Source organism: Typopeltis vanoorti, chromosome 8 (genome assembly GCF_054136105.1).
Source record: "Typopeltis vanoorti isolate ZY-2024b chromosome 8, IOZ_Tvanoo_1.0, whole genome shotgun sequence".
NCBI lineage: Eukaryota > Metazoa > Arthropoda > Arachnida > Uropygi > Thelyphonidae > Typopeltis > Typopeltis vanoorti.
Genome location: NC_143556.1, coordinates 129,790,509 through 129,812,624, shown reverse-complemented (window position 1 = coordinate 129,812,624; position 22,116 = coordinate 129,790,509). Strand labels below are relative to the sequence as shown.

Genomic DNA, 22,116 nt, shown 5'->3' with positions numbered 1-22,116 from the left:
ACTGCTACTTCTGTCACAATACTTGAATCCTCATATGTAATGGAATTATCTTTCCATCCTGCCAGGTGCCGAGACTAATTAAATAGGCCTCATCATAGCAAGTGCAGTTTTCCTGCACGTTTTCTTAACACGTGTGTTGGTGTTCTATCTAAAGTGCTCCATTCAATCAAACATCAAGATTTTCCACATGAATTTTCCGTTTTGTATTATTATTCTTAGTATGACAACTCGTTATTCCAATTTTGAAACATAAATGCTCCAGCAAGATACTGCAGTACTCTGAGCACCCTCCATTATCTTGCCTATCTCCAATCACATTAGAAAATATCTTCATCTAGTTGGAATATTGTAACAAAATTATCTTTAATCAATATGAATGGCAGGTGTTAGATATCTCTGCTAATTATTTTACCACATAGGAAAACAACTCTAGTATACATTCTAGCTTACTCAAATAATTATCTTTCATAATCATACTTTCGATCCTTATCATGTAAAAGGATGCTGAGCAGCTGTAGTACAAGTTCCTGTAGACCTGGCATAGTGGATGTTCTGCTGAACAGTGGCCATGGAAATATCTGTAGAAGAGAGACAATGCAAAAATTGAGCTTCTGTGGGATTAGGGTTGAAGAGAGTCTGTAAAAGAAGTGTCATTTTCAACCAAACTGCTCTCTTCTCAACAGCATCTAGAATTTTTAGGGAGGCTTTAAGGTTGAAGAGAGTTTGTAAAAGAAGTGTCATTTTCAACCAAACTGCTCTCTTCTCAACAGCATCTAGAATTGTTATCTTCTGCTTTACAAGGATTGTTTGAAAAGTTTGGTAAAAAAAATAAGTTAACCACATTTTTTTGGAAAAAATCACCTTTATTTCTCAACATATTCTCCGTCAAGGTCTACACATCTGGTCCAGCAAGTTTCCAATTTGTTCATCCCATCTAAAAAGCAGGATTAGTCAAATTGCGCAAAATAGTCATTTGATAGCCTTGATGACATCCTCGTTCGAAGAAAATTTTTTTCCCACCGAGCCAAATTTTTAAGTTTGGGAACAAGAAGTCACATGGCGCCAAGTCTGGAGAACTCGGTGGATGTGGAATCAATTCATGCAATTTTGCCATTCTGACAGCCAGTGTGTGTGGGACGATGCATTGTCTTGATGAAAGAGCACTTTTTTATGCACCAATCTTGGCCGTTTTTTCTTCAGTTCTTATCAACGGTCCAACAATGATGCATAATAAACTCCTTTTATTGTCTTACCCTTCCAAATAGTCTATCATGATAATTCCTTGGGAATCTCAAAAACCAGTGGCCATTACCTTCTCAGCTGACAAAACAGTGTTTGCTTTTTTTTATGCTCTTTTACTGGGCATTGTCCACTGTTATGCCTGCTGCTTGGGCTTAGGTGTATAGTGATCGATCCAAGTTTCGTCTACAGTCATCAATCGACGCAAAAAATTGTGATTAAACATCGCCAAACACTGCGTTGAAATGTCTTTTCGCATACGTTTTTAATCAACAGTCAACAATTATGGCACCCATTGTGCACATAGTTTTTCGCATGCAATTTTTCGTACAGAATATTATACACCCATTCAGTTGAGATATCTGCAATCTCATGCACTTTCACTCGGTGGTCTTCCATAAACAATACCATGGATTTTGTTAATAATTTCCTTCATAGTGACATCAGTTGGGTCTCCAGCGCACGCTTCATCTTTGATGGACTCACGACCACGTTTAAACTCATTTATCCAAAAATGAATAGTGCAGAGTCCCAATGAACTGCATCTAACTCAGCTTTGATCTGCGTGTCTGTCCACTTCTTTAACTTTTTCAACGAATTTTGTTGCCATCTGTTCGAAATTTACTAAACTTTTCAAAACAACCCTCATATGGTGCATGATTTATCTGTCATGCTCATTCTTATATTCCATGCCCAAAACTTTGGGATGGGTTTTTGTTAGCATGAATGACTGACTTTTGTTCCATGTTTATTACTCTAGAATCTTGATGCAAACCTCGGTGGTCATCACCATTTACACTCTATATCTTAATAAAACTTTTAAAAAAAACATTCTTCTTGTGTATCTACTTGTGAATTGCGATAACATTCAAGGTAACATCCTTTATAAATAAAAAAAGAAGTTGGAAGTGGGGGAAAGCTCTTCTGGTTGAATAAAATGTTTTTGCATAATTTTGTCCCTTGATGAACGAATTCCTTTCTCCTCTCTTGTATTATATTACTTATTAATATCAAGCAACTTTCAGTGTGGCATGATTATAGAACTCCCCAGCTATGTGCTAAATTTTGCTGGTTACCATTTTCTTTACTGAATAGAATAATATAATATTAAAACTGTGTAGTTTTAATATTATATTAATATTTTTAATAATATATATAGAAATAGTGGATATTACATACCCACCATTATTCCAAATCCGATTGTACATAAAAAAATATGAAAGTTTCAAGATTTTGACCAGAGTGCTTATAATGTTATTTGTTATAACAGTCTTTGGTGCGGGAGATGTACAGAAATGTGAAGACAAGTGTTCGAACCTGTCTGGAACAGACAGAAAGTTTTCAAGTAACAGTTGGCTTGCATCAAGGGTCAGCATTAAGTCTGCACCAACCTGACATATTTCTCTGGAACTTTCTTCTCCCTCAGACACCTCCAGACTTCTTGCCTTGGCACTCTATCATGTGCTTTCTTCAGATCAATAAATGCCAGATGTAGCTCCCGTTGTTCCTCTCGAAACTTTTCCATCATCTGCTGTAACCCAAAGATAGCATGTGTTGTTGATCTACCAGGCATGAAGCCAAATTGTTCCTTTGCAATCTCCACCTCCTTCCTCAATCTTCCATCAAGAACCCTTTCTAGGATTTTCATTGTGTAGGACATCAACTTTATTCCTCTGTAATTTTTACAGTTTTGTGCATCCCCTTTACCCTTGTAGATGGAGACGAGTACTCTCCCTCCATTCCTCGGGTATATTTTCCTGTTGGCAAAACTTCATGTACAGGTCCCACAGCAGGTCAATTTCCTCTTCCCCCAGTGCCTTCTATGCCTCCACTGGAATCCTGCCAGGGCCTACCGATTTTCCATTCTTCACCCTCTTCATGGCCTCCATCCCCTTAGAAGGCCGCCCATCTTCTCTGTGAGTCCTTGCATTTTCCTCATTCAAAAGTCCCTCAAAGTATATTCTCCATCTGTTTCTTATGTCCACATTCCTCCATAATACTCTTCTTTCAGCGTCTTTGTTCTGCCTCACATGTAAGATGTCCTTTGCTGCTTTATTTTTTTATATTATATTTGCCCATCTTCTCTGTGAGTCCTTGCATTTTCCTCATTCAAAAGTCCCTCAAAGTATATTCTCCATCTGTTTCTTATGTCCACATTCCTCCATAATACTCTTCTTTCAGCGTCTTTGATCTGCCTCACATGTAAGATGTCCTTTGCTGCTTTATTTCTACATTTCGCTAGTTGGTAAATTTTTCTCTGTCCTTCCTTTGTTTCTAATTGATCATACAGATCTTGATATGCCAAGGCCTTCACCTGTACCACAACTCTCTTGACTTCTTGCTTTCTCTCTCTTTCCTCTTCCACTCTTGGCTCATCCCACTTCTGCTTTGCCTTCCTCTTAGCTGTCACTGCCACTTGTACATTATCATTCCACCACCAACCCTCCTTCTGCTCTCTAATCTTTCCAGAAGTCTTACCAAGCACCTCGATTGCACAGCTCAGGATTACTTTTGAATTATGTTTCCACCAATATTGTACACTTTCCAGTCCATCCGAAATCCTCTCTAACACCTTCTCCCTAAAACAATTCCTCACACTCTCTTCTTTTAAGCGAAACCACTTAATTGTCTTCATCCCATGGATTCCAGAGGTCCTTATCTTCGATCTTATTTTAAAGTCTGCGCACAGCGGTCAGTGTTGCTGCCACTTGATCTGCTGGAATTATTTTACAATTTGTCACAACCTTAAGATGTTTTCTTCTTGTCAATTTGTGAACTGTTGTTACCACTCCTAAATATTATCAAATGTTCTTCCCTCTTGTAGAAAAACGAGTTCACAATTGCCAGATCAAACGCTACTTCCAAGTCCAAAACCCTCTCTCCTTCCTGGTTCATCATTCCCACTCTGTGGCCACCATGCACCCTTTCACAGTCTCTATTCTGTCTCCCTATGTATCCGTTCAAGTCTCCTCCTATAATCACATCTCGTTTTCTTCTAGTTCCCTCATTTTTTCATCTAACACCTTCCAGAACTCATCTTTCTCCTCTGTACAGCCAACTTGCGGGGCATGTACACATAATACGACCACCTGCTCTTCTCTAAGACCCAATTTCATTCGCATGATCCTGTTCCTTCTACCCATTTCCAGTACTTCGCCCTTCATTCTGCCACACACCACAATTCCTACACCATTTCTTCCCTCGTTATTCGCTCCAGAGTAGAACAGTTTATATCCATATCCCAGTTCCTTTGCCTTTTCCCCCTTCCTACTTGTCTCCTGCTCACATGAAAATGTATACAAACATTATTGAAGAAAATTTGAATCAATTTGAAAACAAGATCGACCTTGGAGTCTCAGTGGCAAATTCTGAAGACGTTGATTGATTCATTTAGGTTGGTACTGTACGCCCACAGATGCGCAATCCTTCGACATGTCAAAAGAAGGAGAATCCATTCCGATATTAGGGTAACCAATGCGTTTCGTGGGATGAGTGTTTATTATTATACGTCGGAAAATTAGCTCTTCTTTTATGAAAATTCTAGTTCTTAAAGTAACTATTTTGCTTGTACAACAGTTGGAAAATTTGCGTATAAAGCATGTGATTTCGTGTGTTGGTGACCATTTTGTACATCCTTTATTTCTTTCTCCCTTTCAGCACGAATTGACTATTCTTGGCACAAAGCCATGGTCGGCTCTACGAAGCATGCGTCCAATATGTGGTGAAGTTGTCTGCAAGGATAGAAAAAGAACCCCATGGTGGCACATAAAGATATAATATAGAGATATCTTGCTTGATATAAGTACGATTATATCAAACAAGAAGCAGTTCTGGAAAAGAAGAAAAACATTGCAAAAGTTCCTAGCAAATAAGTCAGCAGATTCACTAAAAGAATACAGAGAATAACGTGAGACACCTAAGTTATTTGTAAAAGTAGCTAAACAAAAGTCATAGGGGAAACTTGGGGAAGAATATATTATAGAAAGAAATATCAGAAGGGTCAGAGTTGTATAACTGAGGAGGTACACACAGCCTTTAAAGGAATGCAAAGAACCCACTAGGGCTTGCTTCTGAACCTAATGTCCAATTCTCACCTTCTCCTGGTGCCCCTTGTTAGGTGCCTACCTGAATACTGAACAAATGAGGATAGGCTGCCAATTTGAAATTTAGCCAACAAATTGTATTCTTATTGGCTTAAACCACAATGTAAAATTCAAGAAGATTAGCTTCATGACAGAATTTCATGCCAGCTGGGGCATTGCCTGTTTAACAATGGCTCCCCATTGTTTTCACCATGGAACCAGGGCGAACAGCAAAAAGTCAGGTACTGGAACAAATCCTGAAACACATTCCAACTCAACATCACCAGAGTTCAAGATCGGTATTATCAACATAAGAAGCTTGAATGGCAAAGAAATTGAGCTGGCTAAGGAATTGGATAAGTACCAGAATGTTCTATTCAGGCAATAACAATCAACGAAAAGTACTAGCAGCTTTAGTATTCAACAAACATGAGGCTAATCTTCTTGAATGGCAGGCAATATCAAGTAGAGTGATGTGGACAAATATCAGAATGGGGATCTGGACAATGACATGTAAGAAAGTTTTAAAGCGAATAAAAGTTGAGAAGTTCTCAGATGTGAACTGTAGACTAAAATACAGAAAGATTATTGAAAAGAAAATGAAAGAGTTTGAGAACAGGAATCAAACCTTGGAGATTCGGTGGCACACCTTGAAGAAAACACTGATTGATTCAGCCAGAGAGGCATGTGATGAGGTTGTCTGCAAGGATAGAAAAATCAGAACTCCATGGTGGACACAGGAAGTTAAAGAGGCGGTGAAGGAAAAGAAGAAAGCATATCAAAAGTTCCTGGCAAATAAGTCAGCTTGTGCTCTTAGAGAATACAGACAAAAATGCAAGAATGCTAAACACTGTGTAAAACTAGCTAAAAAAAAGTCATGGGAAGACTTTGGTAAGAATTTAGAAAATAAATATCAAGAAGTGGCAAGATATTCTGGAGGTTGTTGAAGAAGCTCAGAAATGGTAGAAATAGTGCTGTGAAAGGAATTAGAGATGATAAAAGTGACATGAAAACAGGAGAAAAAGATATCCTTGATGTATGGAGTAATTACTTCGAAAAATTGCTAAATGAAACAAGCAGTGTTAGTACAGTGGTAAGAAACACTGACCAGGCATACAGTCATGAATACATATCCATACTTGAAGCCATCAAAGCTTGAAATGTGGAAAGGTAGCAGGAGTAGATGATATTCGACCAGAAATGCTGAAGTATGGTGGTATAAGTCTTACAGTGGCAGCACTGCATAGTTCAGAAGGCCTGGACAGAGGGAGAAATTCCTGATGATTTTAGTAGAGCTCTCATAGTACCCATATATAAAAAAGGGAAATAAAACTGAATGTGAGAATTACAGACTTATTTCCCTACTGAGTGTTCCTGGTAAGATTTATGCCAGTATACTTCAGAAACAGTTGAGAAGAATTGTGGAAGAAAAGCTTGGTGAAGAACAAGCTGGATTCAGGCCAGATAGAGGCTGTTAGGATTAGATCTTCACTTTATGAGAAATAGTGTAGAAATCATGGGAATATAACAAAGATCTGTATTTAAGTTTTGTCGATCTGGAAAAGGCTTATGACAAGGTGCCAAGAGAGAAGCTATTCAATACGCTATAGTTACATGGTGTCAGTGGGCATTATATCAAGCAATACTTAGTCTGTATTTGAGTTGTAAGTCAGCAGTTAGAATTGAAGGAAGTACAGGAAGATGGTTTAATGTTAAATCTGGAGTAAGACAAGGATGTACATTATTTCCTCTGTTATTCATTATCTATATGGATCACATTATGAAGGAAAGTGGTATTAAACATAATATCAAAGAAGATGTTAATGTCAGCTCTTTGCTTTATGCGGAAGATGTTATACTTCTAAATAAATCCGCTACAAGTCTGCAAGATTTCCTGACTAAATTGAATAGCTGTTGTAATAGATATGGTATGAAGGTCAGCAATAAAAAGACGAAGACAATGAAAATAGGCAGAATCGTTGAAAATGTCAACTGCTTTGTGAACAGAGAACCTGTGGAACAAGTAAACATTTCAGCTACTTCGGCACAATTTTTAGTGAAGATGGTAAATTAAATATGGAAATAGACAACAGAATCAACAAAGCTGGTATGGTAAGAAGTCAGTTGAATAAATTCATATGGAATAAGAGAGAAATTAGTCAGAACACTAAATTAGCTGTATTCAAGCCAATTTTAACTTATGGATCTGAGAGCTAGGTCAGAAGTAAAACACTTGACCAAAGACTAGCGACCGCAGATATGAGAATCCTGAGAAAGATTAGAGGCATAAACAGATGGCATCAATGGCAATACCATATTAAAAACGAGGATATTAGGAAAGAACGTGACATTGCTAGCATCCAGGAATGCGTTAGCAGAGCTAATCTCAAGTGGTATGGTTACTTAAACAGAATGGGCGAGGAAAGATTAGCAAAACAAGTGTTCTCTGCCAGGTTGGCAGGAAAACAATCCAGAGGAAGATCAAGATGTAGGTGGATTGATACGGTACAATGTGCCTTAGACGATAGAAATATAAGATCTGATAATGTTGGTGTCTTGACAAGTAACAGACTGATTTGGAGGAAAATTGTAGATAGGAAGTTAGTAATGAAGTAAATTTTTCATGTAGTGCTATGGCAGAAATTTGATGTTGATGATGGAACTGGACAATTAAAGTTATTTGTGTCCGTGGTTCCCACAAAAAGTTCTACTAAGATAGAAGTGGAGGAATTTTTTGAGGCTTTAGAGAAAGCAACTGACACAACGAAAAAGGCAAAGTTGGTACTTGTTGGGGATCTAAATGGAGTTGGAAATTTTACCAGACATATAAGAATGTTTCGAGAAAATTTGGAGAAAAGTGCAAAGCTAATAATAATGGCAAATACCTGTTGGTTTTCTGCTCGGGACATGGACTGATTATTACTAAGACAATGTTCCAACATAAAAATATGTGCAAATTTACATAGAGAGCAAATGCAAGAATAAGAAAAGTCTCATTTACTATGTTATTGTTGATAGTGATGTTTTCTTTCTGGTGCAGATACTAGAGTGTACAGAGGATTTGAAATTGGAAGTGATCACCATTTAGTCTTGAGCAGGATAAAATTGAATTTCATATTGAAAAGAAGAATATGTAAGAAAGTTTGAAAGCAAAAAAAAAGTTGAGCAACTCTCAGATGTGAACTGTCGACTAAAATACACAAACATTATTCAAGAAAAACAGAGTTTGAGAATAATTCAAAGGCAAGCCCTGAAGAAAACATTGAGTCAGCCAGAGAAGCATGTTGTGAGGTTGCCTGCATGGATAGAAAAGTTGGAACTCCATGGTGGATGCAACGAGTTAAACAGGCAGTGAAGGAAAAGAAGAAAGCATATGTCAAAAGTTATTGACAAATAAGTCAGCTTGTGCTCATAGAGAAAACAAAGACAAAAGTAAGAAAGCTAAATACTGTATAAAACTAGCTAACGATAAGTCTTTGGGAACAAAGACTTTCCGTTAGCTACATAGAAAATAAATATCAAGAAGGTGGCAAGATATTGTATGGCAAGGTATGACAAGCTTAGGAGATTGCTTGGATCAGTGCCATGGCATGTACAACTGCAAGGGCTGGACGTCGATAGAGCATGGGAAGTGATCAAAGAGCATTTACAAGAGGTTATGGCTGATTGTATACCTAAGGTCCGAATAGTGAAACAAGGAGGGGTTAAATGGATGAATAACACCATTAAGCTTGAGCTGCAAAAAAAGAAACAACTATGGAGGGAATTTAAAGAAAGGGGTGACCTGCAGGCACACGAACGGTATAAAGTACAGGCTAGAAGGGTAACGAGTGTGGTAAAAACAGCAAAAGCCGATTATGAAAGGAAACTAGCTATGCAAGCAAAAGAGAATCCCAAACAGTTCTTTCAATATGCTGCAAGCAAGAAAAAAACTGTACATGGCAAAATGATTTTAAGGAATGACGATGGTAAAGAGTTCACTGAACCAGTCGATATAGTGGAGTTACTGAGCGCGCACTTTGCAAAAGTATATCATCCAGGTGGTGACGTTGAAAAAATGAAGTAACCATTAGTTTATATGGGAATTGTGATGAATGAAGTGGAGGTAAAAATAGTCTATTACAGAACCTTAATGTGAATACATCTGTGGGATTGGATGGTATACCGGCACGGGTCTTGCATGAAGCGGCTAATGAATTATCAGTGCCCTTGACCATGTTGTTTAATCTGAGTCTCAGGTCTGGCTTAGTCCCGAAGGCGTGGAAAGAGGGGAAAATAGTTCCACTGCATAAAGGAGGATCCAAGACTATGGTTGCAAATTACCGACCGATCAGCATATCAGGAGTCGTTGTCAAGGTCTTGGAGAAAGTAGTCAAGGGAAAAATACAGCAATGGATTGATGAAAATGAGATACTGTACAGATGACAGCATGGCTTTGTGAATGGTAGATCATGCCTCAGTAACTTGCTCAGGTTTTATAACAGGGTGACGGCTGAACTGGATAAGGGAAATGGGTTTACAGTGATACTGCTGGACCTGGCAAAGGCGTTTGACAGGATACCACATGGAATTCTAATCCGTAAACTACAACATATGGGAATGGATATAGGGTTGGTGAGATGGATAGCTGGGTGGTTGATGGAGAGATATCAAAGAGTAGTTTATTCAGGAGTAGAGTTCAAAAAACGGCCTGTGACTAGTGGTGTGCCACACGGTTCTGTTCTTGGACCACTGCTGTTTAATCTGTTCATTAACGATATAGGGAATGGTCTAAGTGGGACAGTTCATTTGTTCGCTGATGATGCAAAGTTGGGTAGGGCGATAGTGAATGCAGAAGATGTCAAAATCTTGCATGATGACTTGGATAGATTGGAGTTCTGGGCTAAGGAGAATGGATGTCAATTTAATGTGACAAAATGTAAGGTTATGCATTTTGAGGTGAAAAGATTAGCAGCAGTATACCACATTGGTGGAACTGTACTCCAGAAGATTGATGAAGCCAGGGACTTGGGAGTGTTGGTGGATAGGGAGATGAAGTTTAGGGGGCACATTGCGAAAGTAGCTAAATCAGCTCATCAACTCACTTGGTTGTTGAAAAATACCTTGACGAGCAGAGAAAAACAAGTTATTGTACCTCTGTACCGAGCCCTGATAAGACCTCATCTCGACTGCTGTGCCCAGATTTGGTCACCTCGGTTCCTTCTTGATGGGGAGGAGGTTGAGAGGATCCAGAGGCGAGTGACTAAGATGATAGCAGGTCTATGGAATGCACCATATGAGAACAGGTTGAAGATTTGTGGGTTGCAGAAACTGGTTGATAGGCGAAAAAGGGGAGATATGATTGAGACATTCAAATTGCTAAAAGGATTCTATAGGATTAATTCAGATGATATTTTTGAGATCAGGACTGGTGGTGGGAGAACTAGGGGACACCCATGGAAGCTGGGCAAGAGCGTGGTTAGCAGGGGTGTTAGAGCTGGGTTCTTTACTTTTAGAATGGTAAATGAGTGGAATAAGCTGCCAGAGTCTGTTGTGGGTGCTATGACAGTGAGCGAGTTCAAGGCAAGGTATGATAGATACTGTGAGAATGTTGAACAGCTGTGTGAACATGATGTTTAGGGCCTCCCTCGATGAGTCTAAGGACTCCTGGAGTAGCCCGTGATAATAATAATAATAATAATATTCTAGAGGGTGTTAAAAAAATTGTTCAAAATTGTAGTCAAAAGTGCTGTAAAAGGAATTAGAGATGATAAAAGTGATTTGAAAACCAGAAAAAAAGATCTCCTTAATGTATGGAGTCATTACTTTGTGAAAAATTGTTAAATGAAACAATCAGTGACAGCACATTGGTAAAAGAAACACTCAACAGGCATGTGCAACGTACTGCTATGAAGGTGGTAGAACTTACTTCTGGTTGTGCTGGGCCAAGGTTCAAGTTGTTCATTGGGCAGACTACAGGGATTCATAAGAGATCCAATTTTGGAGCTACTTTAAATGTGACCTTTTAAGTAACTGACACGTTTGTAGAATTGGCAATTTGAACAAATTGAATTGCTGATCTCTGAGTTTAACCAACTAGTGTGAAACTGCTGTCAGGTCAGTGAAACTTTTGTCAAATGCACTAATAAAAAGCAAATATACAGATGCTTATGCAGCACTCATGTTTTTTTAAGTAGTGCAAGCTAAGGCAAATCCAGTACCAAGGATTGTATTCTCATAAGCTCTCTGGTCAAAATATTGAAATGTTTATAGTTTCTATATATATATATATATACACACACACACATGTTTTTATCTTACTATTTTTCCAGTTTGTGATAATTTGTACTCCTGAAGAAGTCAGCATTCTGACGAAACTAGTTGTTTTAATTAAAGTTTTTATCTTACCTTATCTCGGTGTTCCTAGTCAGTGAAATTATGATTTAAAATGTCTACAATCCAAGTAAATACCGGTTACTATATATATACTGGGAAGGCTCTGCCCCACCCCACCTGACGCCTACGCCCCCCCCCCCCCCCAGGTAGCCCTGAGTTTCAAAACGTTTCAAATAAATTGACAAAAAACGTGACACAAAAACGTTACAAAAAAGGCTTATCATTTTATATTGTAGAGTAGATATATATACCTTGTGATCCAAAAGTCACAGAAAAAGTAAAAATTCAGTAATTCGAAAAGTATAGACTAGCATGATGTGGTTTTCACAGAAATGCACAGAAAGACATGGGATTTTTTTTTAATAACGAAAAATTTTATTGCCAGAATTAGTTACATTTGTCACCGAAAGGTGGCGCTGTAGCGGTCCCGAAGCTGCTGCCTGTCACTATTTAAAACCGTGAAGTACGTACATTTCAGATATAGTGAATACTGAAGTTAAACTTTCCGCATTTAACATTTATTACTGAAGTTAAACGTTCTGCCAAGGTGAGTAATGTTTTCGTTATGAGATAAAGCACTTTTAGTTAAGCTGTATTATCAGAAACTCCAAATGTGCAAGTGTGGCTTTGCGCACCTATCGTTCGATACGGGGTATTGGGAAGTGGAAAGGGACCAATGTCTTGTTCCTCACTGATAGCTATGATGAAAAGGTTTGAGGACACTGGCAGTTTGGAAGCACGTACAAGAAGTGGGAAACCCAAAAAAACTATTGCAGTTGTGCACGAGACCGACACAATCAACAGCATTCCACACATGGGGAATGCAGTGCGCGTGAAATTTCAAGGCAAACTGGCATTTCGTGCGGGACTGTGTGGTGATCATTCAGGATCATCCTCAAGAGGTATCCTTACAAAATCCAACATGTACAGGAACTGAAACCAACCGATTTCGAGAGACGTCATGAATTTACAAATTGGGCTTTTCAACAGATGGAAAACAATGCAGACTGGCTGTCAAATGTCCTGTGGACTGATGAGGCACACTGTTTGCTTAATAGAAGTGTAAATGCGCACAACTGCCGCATCCGGGCGAGAGAGAGCCCACAAGCGATTGTAGAAACCCCCTTTGCATCAGCCAAAGGTGACAGCATGGTGTGGGTTCACTGTGTCATTAATTATAGGCCCCTTTTTCTTTGAGGAAGTCCACAGCAGTACATTTCAAACTGTTTCTGTCACAGGCGAGCGTTATGCAGCGCTTTTAAGAGACAGCATCATTCCCTCCTTGCAAGAGAGGCAAGTGCTCCATAGTATAACATTCATGCGGGATGGAGCACTTCTGCGCATCACAGGTCTTGTCCAGCACCTGCTGCGATTTGACATTTGGCAATGACCGTGTCCTCAGTTGCTCTTTCCCACACAAATGGCCACCAAGATCTCCAGACCTTACACCTTGTGACTTTTGGTTATGGGGCTACTTGAAGTCACAGGTGTACAGAGGTCTGCTGACATCATTGGCCATGTTGAAAGAAGCTATTTGCCATCATATGACAGGAATTACAGCTGAAACCCTCTTCGATGCTGTGCAGGGTGTCATGCCACGTCTAATGTCCATTCTCATGAATGACAGCCGTCACATTGAACATTTGTAATCCTAGCTGCGTTGCAAACTGTGCTGTGCCACTGCACAAACTATTGACACAACTGAAGCGCCACCTGTCAGTGGCAAATGTAACTATTCTGGTAATAAAATTTTTCGTTATTAAAAAATCCCGTGTCTTTCTGGGATTTTCCGCATCATTCTACTGTCTATACTTTTCGAATTGTTGAATTTTTACTTTTTCTGTTACTTTTGGATCACCCAGTATATATATATATATATATATATATATATATATATACAGGTAACCCTCATATAACTCGGTACTTATACAACGTGGTTTCGATATAATGCGGCCTACAATTTCTAGTAACCCTTTTTTTTTTTTTTTCACATTTTTCACCACAGGACTTAAAAATCAAATTTTATCTTCATTAAATTTGTGTCTGCCTGTATCACGCAAGTAGTTATAAGTGTCGAATTTAATTTTATTGTATCACTGAATAAGGTACTGTACAGAGGCTTTTGCAATCTGTGCAATTAGAGACAACTGGGATAAAAACAGCGTTAACTAATAAATCACATGTCCCTTCTCACAGAAACTATGCTATATAGACTTAAACAAAAATATATGTTGCACCAAAACACAGTATCTAACTAAAAACTATTGTCCAATTTTTCGATTATGAAATAAGTGTTTCTTTTATTGCATTTGAATTTCTCGATGTCATTGTGACAGATCACAAAGGCTAACTTAAAATAAAAGACCCAAGAGTTGAAACATGCCATATTATGAATGTGTGAGTTCACCTGCCAAGAAGCCATAAAATTCAACCAAAGGTTGAAACGTTTGTGTGAGTTGAGCCAGTCAGTAATGAGAAGTTCCATCAGAATGATAAATGACACCCTGTGTGAATGTGTTAAAAACTATTAGTGAATGTTGTTATGAGAGTTTCAGATGTTATGGAATTCGATTGAAGAGAATTCGCATTTCAACTCAACGCTTGTCGGTTGCTTTTATCTTTGGGTCGTGCGATGTTTTGTTAATACCGCACAATCATATGCACGTCTTTATAGCTGCAGCCTTGTGTAAAACAAAATTCAGCTTGTGTGTATTGTAACAATTGAAAAAAAAAACTTGAATAATTTATAAGCATATAAAAGGATATCACCTGTAAATCGTTGACATGCCAGCAAAATTCACATAAGTGCCACTTCTGGCACGACTTCCATAGGTTCGCCATCTAGGGTTTACTGTATAAAGTGTTTATTGTTGAAAATTGTCTTCTTTTTCTGCTGCATTTAAAATCATAAGTGTGTTATTCTCAAGCTGAGCAGTTTATTTTCTGGTGAATTACATATGTAATGCTTTTTTTTATGTAAAAGTTTATTTTTATTGTGATGGTCACTAAAACTGCATTGAAAGGGAAAAAACCAACATTGAAGAGGAAATTCTTCTCTCGAAGAAAAAATTAAAATCTTGGATCGGTTGAAAATTGGAGAAATACCAGGAGTTGTTGCAAGGACTCTGAATTTAAATGAATCAACAATTCAAACAATCAAACAAAATGAACATAAAATCCAAGAAAGTGTTATTGCTGGGTCACTGGTAAGCACGTTGCTCGTATTCACAATATTCTAATAGAAAAAAAAATGGAGAAATCTCTAATGATTTGGATAGAAGATTGCACTCAAAAGAAAATTCCTTTGGATGGACACCTTATTAATCAAAAAGCTCTCAAAGTTTATAAACATTTAATAGAACTCGATCAAGATTCTTCAGAAGAAATCTCTCAGCATGGATTTTGTGTCAGTAAGGGTTGGTTCGAAAACTTTAAAAAGCGGTTTTCTTTGTATAATCTTAAAATCCAGGGAGCATCAGCAGACATTGAAGTTGCCCGGAAATACTCAGTAGGACTTTTAAAAATCATTAAAGAAGGTGGTTACAGTGCAGACCTGGTGTTCAATGTGGATGAATCTGGGTTATATTGGGAAAAAAATGCCAAAATGCACCTATATTTCTAAAAATGAAAGATCAGCTCCTGGATTCAAGGTTTCCAAAGATAGAATTATTCTACTGTTTTTTGTAGTAATGCATCAGGTGATTACATGAAAAAAACAATGTTTATTAACCGATCTGCAAATCCTCGTGCGATGAAAGGGGCTCGACAAGTCCACCCTACCTGTTTCTTGGGGGCCAACAAAAAGGCATGGGTTACAGCTAGCATGTTTGGAAATTGGTTTTTCAAGTTTTTTGTACCCGATGTAGAAAGTTACACAAAGAAAAAGAATATGGACTTCAAAATTCTACTAATAATTTTAGATAACGCACCAGGCCACCCAACAAATTTAAGTCTGAACATTAAAATAACTTTTTTGCCGCCTAATACTCCTTCACTTATTCAACCACTCGACCAAGGAATAATATCAACATTTAAATCATATTATATTCGGCGAACATTTCAATTAATTTTGGAAAAAATGGAATCTAATCCAAACATGACACTGCCTCAAGCGTGGAAAGAGTTTTCAATATTAAATTGTGTAAAAATTATTTCTCTGTCCATTAATGAATTACAACCTTCTACGCTGAATGCTTGCTGGAAAAAAATATGGCCTGAAGACATGCTGGAACAAAATTTCGTACCTCCAGTGGATGCCGAGCTACGTCGTATAATAAATGTCGCACCCATTTTTGGTGGAGAGGGCTTTTGTGATATGGTTGAAAACTAAATTAGTGAATTAATTGATGGAGAAGCAGATTTAAATGAGGAGGAACTGGTATAATTAATAGATGGGGTGAACCAAACGACGGGGAAAGTTCTGCTGAAGATTCTGATTGTGATGAATCTGTTAAAGATTTCAGTTTAAAGAAATTAGCAGAAGGATTGGACTTGGTAAGAAAGTCGAAGTTATTTTCCGGATAATGATCCCTCAATGAAGCACTTGGGAAAATTCACGAAACAATTGGATATTTGTTTGGTGCCATATTATGAACTTAATAAAAAATTGCAACATAGTGGAAAGTGTTGGATTCTGAATGAAGAGAAATTTAAATTATTAATACTCTCCTCAGAATCCAACATAATCCACCATGGCAAAGGCTACATTTGTAAATATTGTTTAATGTAAATCACTTGTTTATAATTTAATATTCATATAACTACCTTTAATTTTATCTAATATTTAATTATTTAATCAAGGATATATGTATTAATAGTAGAAAAACGCTGTGTTAAAATATTATCAAGCTATTTAGCTTATTTCTATGTTAATATAGAATTTATATTTGATAATTTAACTGCGCATTAATTGAAATGTAAATATTCTTTATTTATTCCTATTTGTAGAAGTTTAGCGTTATGCAATACCTCAATTTTATTATGTTTTGTTTTGTTGTCATGGAGACGTATGTAAGTGTGCGAGCACGTGGGGAGAAGGTTTATTGAAAAGAGTTTTAGAAAGAAATCACGAGAATAATTTAGGCGGGAAGAATGGATATAAAAAGGAAGCACGCTGGAAATTATTAAGAGAGAGAGAAAGGAGAGGATTGGCATTAGGTTGGAATCGGAGCATTTGGCATTCGGTAATCACAGTGCGATAATAGCGAGTCGGCAAGTCACTCAAGCAGCTAAATAAAATCTACGAGTCGAGAGGCGGTTAGCTAATAAGTTGTAAAATAACAAGTATAGCTACGGAAGACACCTGAGTGACTACTAAATAGACTAGCAATACTTGAGTTGAGATTTAATTTCAGTGCCGACCTGTCAAGGACACACAGAATCTTGAAATAAAGCATAGAGTTACTAGAGTAGTAGAGGCTGTAAAGTTGAAGTTTACCGTTAGCTGTGCTTAGAAATATATTGCCTAAAGAATTAAATGAATGCAGGAAGAATGAACAGCTGTGCATATAAAACCTCAAGTTAAGGAATTATTGTGTATTGTTTTAATTCATAAGTGATCAGTAGTATTTCATGCAAGAACGTTTGTTTATGTGTATAGTGACCGACGATTAATTCAGTTATTGCTTAGAAGATTTATTTAATGAGTGCTGTATACTGTTTAAAGTGTTTACAGTTATAAAAAGTATTTACGTATAAGTAGATGAAGAAAAAAGATTATCGGTAAGATTATTCCAACCATTAATATTCCTATACAGAGAAGTGTGTGAGTTTCATCCTAGAATTTCCTTATACTAACAGTAACTATTGCAGAGAATTAGCTGAAGTGTAAAATTAAAAGTGTTTGCTTGTAAAGAGGTGTTACTGCGATTTTATTGTATTTGGAACTTTAGGAACTGTGAGAAGACTGTATTAGAGATAACAGATTTACATTGTCTGAGTTTGTATGATAGTATTATCAGAAAGGCTGAAGCGTTTATATTAACTTATTTAGTGTTTTGATCTTAAATGTATAATTTGTGATTCTAAAATTAAATGTTCGTTTCTGTTAACCTAAAGTTGTATTTTGCCTGAATCTCTTTTACTGCACCATTCATAAAATATTCGAACCAAAGTGGGTAAATTAAGTAAGTCAAATATACTCAGCCAGTATATATATATTAACAACATATAAGGGAAAGGTGGTTAAGAGTTGGTTTACTTCAATTCTTGAACTAATTCAGATATAGAGTGGCGCAGTCTATAAATATAAATTTTCTCTATAATTGAATTACAAATCAACTTACAACTTATCAATTAGTTAAGAACATCGTAATAGTAATCATGTCGGATCCAAAGTATAGATTGAGAAGAAGTAGGATCCAACAAAAGCAGTCTTATTACTGACTTCTTGATGATTAAACCAGCCGAAGTATGCAATGAGAATTATACAAATGATGTCCAAGAGATTTCAAATGGTGATCACGTTCGGCCACTTAAAGAACATCTATGAAATGTTATTTCTGAAGACATTGATGACCATTAAAATATGCGCTTTATTTTATTGTGTCTAAAACATTTATGCATTATGTGCAATGAAATTTATGTACGATTTGTCATTTTTATAATTTTATACTACGTATTTCTCATAGTTTGTTTTCTTAACTTATGAATTACCTGCATTAAATAAAAATATTGTTTTTGTAGGATGTCATTGTTGTTTATATAATTAAGGGGAAAAAAAAAAGATTTCGGAACTTAACCTTACTTTTTCTATGTGATCTAAGTCTCGTATAACGCGGCATTTCTATGGAACCTAACATCTGCGTTACATGAGGGTTACCTGTATATTCAGCTTTAAAATAATGTTAGATCTTTGATATCCACTATTTCTATGTAATTTACGTTGGTGAAATGAAGTCGTATGGCTCTTCCTTGTTAATTTAATATTATATTTGATGAGAACTAATTAAATTCTTCTCAGAAAATGTAACAAATTCCTAGGGACCAAAGGAATATCTTATGGTTTAAAGTTGGTTGTAGTCTATCTTATGCATAGTATGAATGCTAGGGAACTTTGCTTGGTCTTTTCAGTTGTTTTGTTTCTAGTGACAATTGAGCATACTGTAAAATGATTGAATCTTTTGATATTTGATAATTTCTGAATTGTTTGTACAAGGCAAACTATCTTTTACATGATGTTTAGAATTGTATAACTTTAAACACAACAAAAAATGCAATATTAATTGTAAGAAGTAATTTTGTCCTATTAATAGTGTTTGTCATTTAATTTTAGGAACTAAGTAAAGAATTAGCAACTCAAAAAGATGATACAAAGTTGACACGTAATGACATTCTTCACCAAGAAAATGTAAGGCAAGGACGTGATAAGTACAAAACGCTTAGAGAAATACGTAAAGGAAATACAAAAAGAAGAGTGGACCAATTTGAAAACATGTAATTTTTTCTGTTGTTAATTTGTTATCCACTAGCTGTGGACCACTTTGCCTTTCAGGCTTCCAAAAAGGAACTTACCAGAATATCAGGGTATAATTAGAATTAAAGGAGTGGTATTTTTTTTATTATTATCTCTAGGCATGAGTTCAGACATTCCAACTGTCTTTTACATAATGTTATAAAATAAAGTGATATAGCTCATATTGTTGATTATAATTTTGAATCGAGTTATATTTACATCTCATTTTGTTCTTGATAATAAATGGTATAGAGTACTTGTGATAATTCTAGTGTTAGTTATGTTGGCTGACTTGTGCAGAATTTTGATTGGTAATTTTCCTTTTATTAAAAATCTACTCCAAATACAGCACAAAAGATCTGAATGAAGTTTTATTTCAACTTGAAATATTTCTGTGTAATTTGTCATTATTTAGTTGGAAGTTTTTATAGTGATTTGCTTCACAATTAAGCTGAATTGTAAGTTGAATTCATACAAAAGTGATTTTTGTTTTCCTGTTAAAGTTTGAAATGAAGAATTTTAAGAATAAATATGCAATTTATTTCATCTGTGCCTTGAAACTAGTTTTTTACTTACTTGCACTTTGCTTTCTTAGGTAATGTTAATATTTAGTTGGATTGTGGTTTCAGGTGTTTTTTTTTTTTAATTTAATTTTATTTTTTTTTAACAAGATAAAGTATCTATTTTAAGATTGAATTTTCTACCATCTTCTCAGGTCTTTTATTGTATTAGTTAGTCATATAGATATATGATCCATGATGTCATGAAAATTATATTAATGTAATTTATTTGTTAAATGCATTAAAGTCACAAAGCTTCATTGGTATTTATTTGGTACATTTAGTGAGTCATAGTTAATTTCAAACTGAATTTACCAGTGAGTATCAAACTTCCCTATAAAGTCTGTGGATAGTGTTCCTTTAATAATGTCACACTAATTTGCTTAATATACTGATTTTACTCTTACTAATTTCATCTTGCACATAATAGTAAATACTTAACATTTGTTTTATAGATAGATCATTTATGGAGCTATATTTAATATTATGGATTTATTAGTTTTGTTCATCCACCTGAAAATGGGCCACTTCTTGTGATTTGCATTTATTTTTATTTTTAAGTGCTGGTTAACATTATGTGATTTTGAAGTGAAAAAATAGATCTGATTGGATATGTCAAAAAAAAAAAAGTGGGGGAGGGAGGTATGTGTGCATTGTATACATATATGTACAAACACAAACTATATATATAACCACACATGCTGTTTTATATAATAGAAAATTTATAGCAACAACCTGTTAATAAAGAATTATATATGTATATTCTCTATTTTGCAGTGAAATTGATAATAATGAACAAATTCCTTAATGGATTGCTCCTGTATATTTGTAACTTTTTACTAAGCTGCAGAGTTCAATACTTATTGCTTCTTGTCATATTAATAAAGTTCATTATTTGGATATATGCTGATTTTTTTTATTACATAAGTTATCTGATTTTAACCAACTTGAGTGTTAATGCACTTAAAGGAAAAACAGCACTACCAAAGCAGAGTATGCCATATTTTGAAAAGGGGGGGGGGGCATGCTTCACAATCTTCCATAACCAATATCCTCTCTGCTGAAGTGATGACAACCTGGTATCATTCATTGTTAAAAAAAAACACAATCTTTTCTCATTTCTTTAAGAGAATCAGAGATCTTATTTCACTCCCTTTCACTTCAATAATACAGTAATCAGTTATCCAACCACAGCAAAAGAGCAGTTTGCAGGTGAGACAGTTTAGGGTTGAATAACTGAAACTACAGTTAGTGTCTCAACTGACTTCTAGTACTAAAAGTCAAGAGTCACTTAATTGAAGGGTTGTTATAAACTAAAGATGCCAAGAAATATTCTTAGTTTAATCCTTAAGCCAAGTGTAAGCAAACAAAGCTTGCACCTGAAGTAATTTCATGACTGGGCAACTTGTATATAGAGAGGCTAATGACTTCACATCACTTGCCTTAGTATCCCATTATGCAAAGCACATACCTTACGGACATTTATAATGCTATGCATTACGGGATGGGTCACTATCCAGGCCAGTTTCGACCTTTATTAAGGTCTCATCAATGGGAGCCAGACCAGAAGTGATAAGGTTGTAGTAATGTATTTCCATATACGATTAGCCAAAAGGTGTCACACCTTACTATTAAAATTCTCTGGATTAGAGAAAGTTGTTAGAAGTTTTTCCACTTGGTTGTACTATAAATTAAAGATGCCAAGAAATTATATTCTTGGTTTAATCCTTTATCCAATGTAAGCAAACAAAGTTTGTGCCTGAAGTAATTTCAGGATTCCCATAATGCATACCATTATACATGTCTGTAAGGATGGGAGCTTTGCATTATGGGATACTAAGGCAAGTGATGTGAAGTCGTTAGCTTCTATATATGAGTTGCCCAGTACTGATACTTCAGGTGCAAACTCTGTTCACTTACACTTGGATAAAGGATTAAACCAGGAATATAATTCCTTTGCATCTTTAATTTATAGTATAACCAAGTGGAAAAATTTCCTATATCTATCTGACCTTCAATGCAGATCTCCAGTCTGTATTATAATAATGGCTCCTCCAGGGAGTCAAGGACTCACTTTAGGAGAATCCTTTCAATGTGACTTTCATTTGGGATGTATCTAATTCCAAATACATTCCACCCTTAGGATACTTTTATTACATGTGCACACGCCTTTTTTCTTTCAATATTCTTCTAAGCATATTAAAACAGCTTTGGCTTTGGACTCATCAACTAACTTCATGCCTGCCTTTTGTTCCATCTTTTGGAACAACCCTTCCTATACCATTTTCCCAAGGACTGTGACCTCTGGTGACTTCAATCATATTCATTTCTTGTCTGCTGATCCTCCTGATGTCATTTTGAACTTTCATTTTTTTTTTTTTTTAATGTTAACTTCACTATTACAAAA

The 22,116-nt window shown here is 36.1% G+C and overlaps 1 protein-coding gene across 2 annotated transcripts in view; it reads left to right on the top strand.

Moving 5' to 3' along the window:
* The window catches only part of LOC150104351 (moesin/ezrin/radixin homolog 1-like), a 341,827-nt gene extending 321,218 nt beyond the window's left edge, over positions 1-20,609 (top strand). For both annotated transcript variants that reach the window (XM_090396937.1, XM_090396936.1), the window contains one exon: positions 18,970-20,609. In XM_090396937.1, the coding sequence (XP_090253063.1) occupies positions 18,970-19,134 (165 nt within the window). In that variant the 3' untranslated portion in view covers positions 19,135-20,609. The remainder of the gene's footprint in view (positions 1-18,969) is intronic.
* Positions 20,610-22,116: the final 1,507 nt, after the last annotated feature.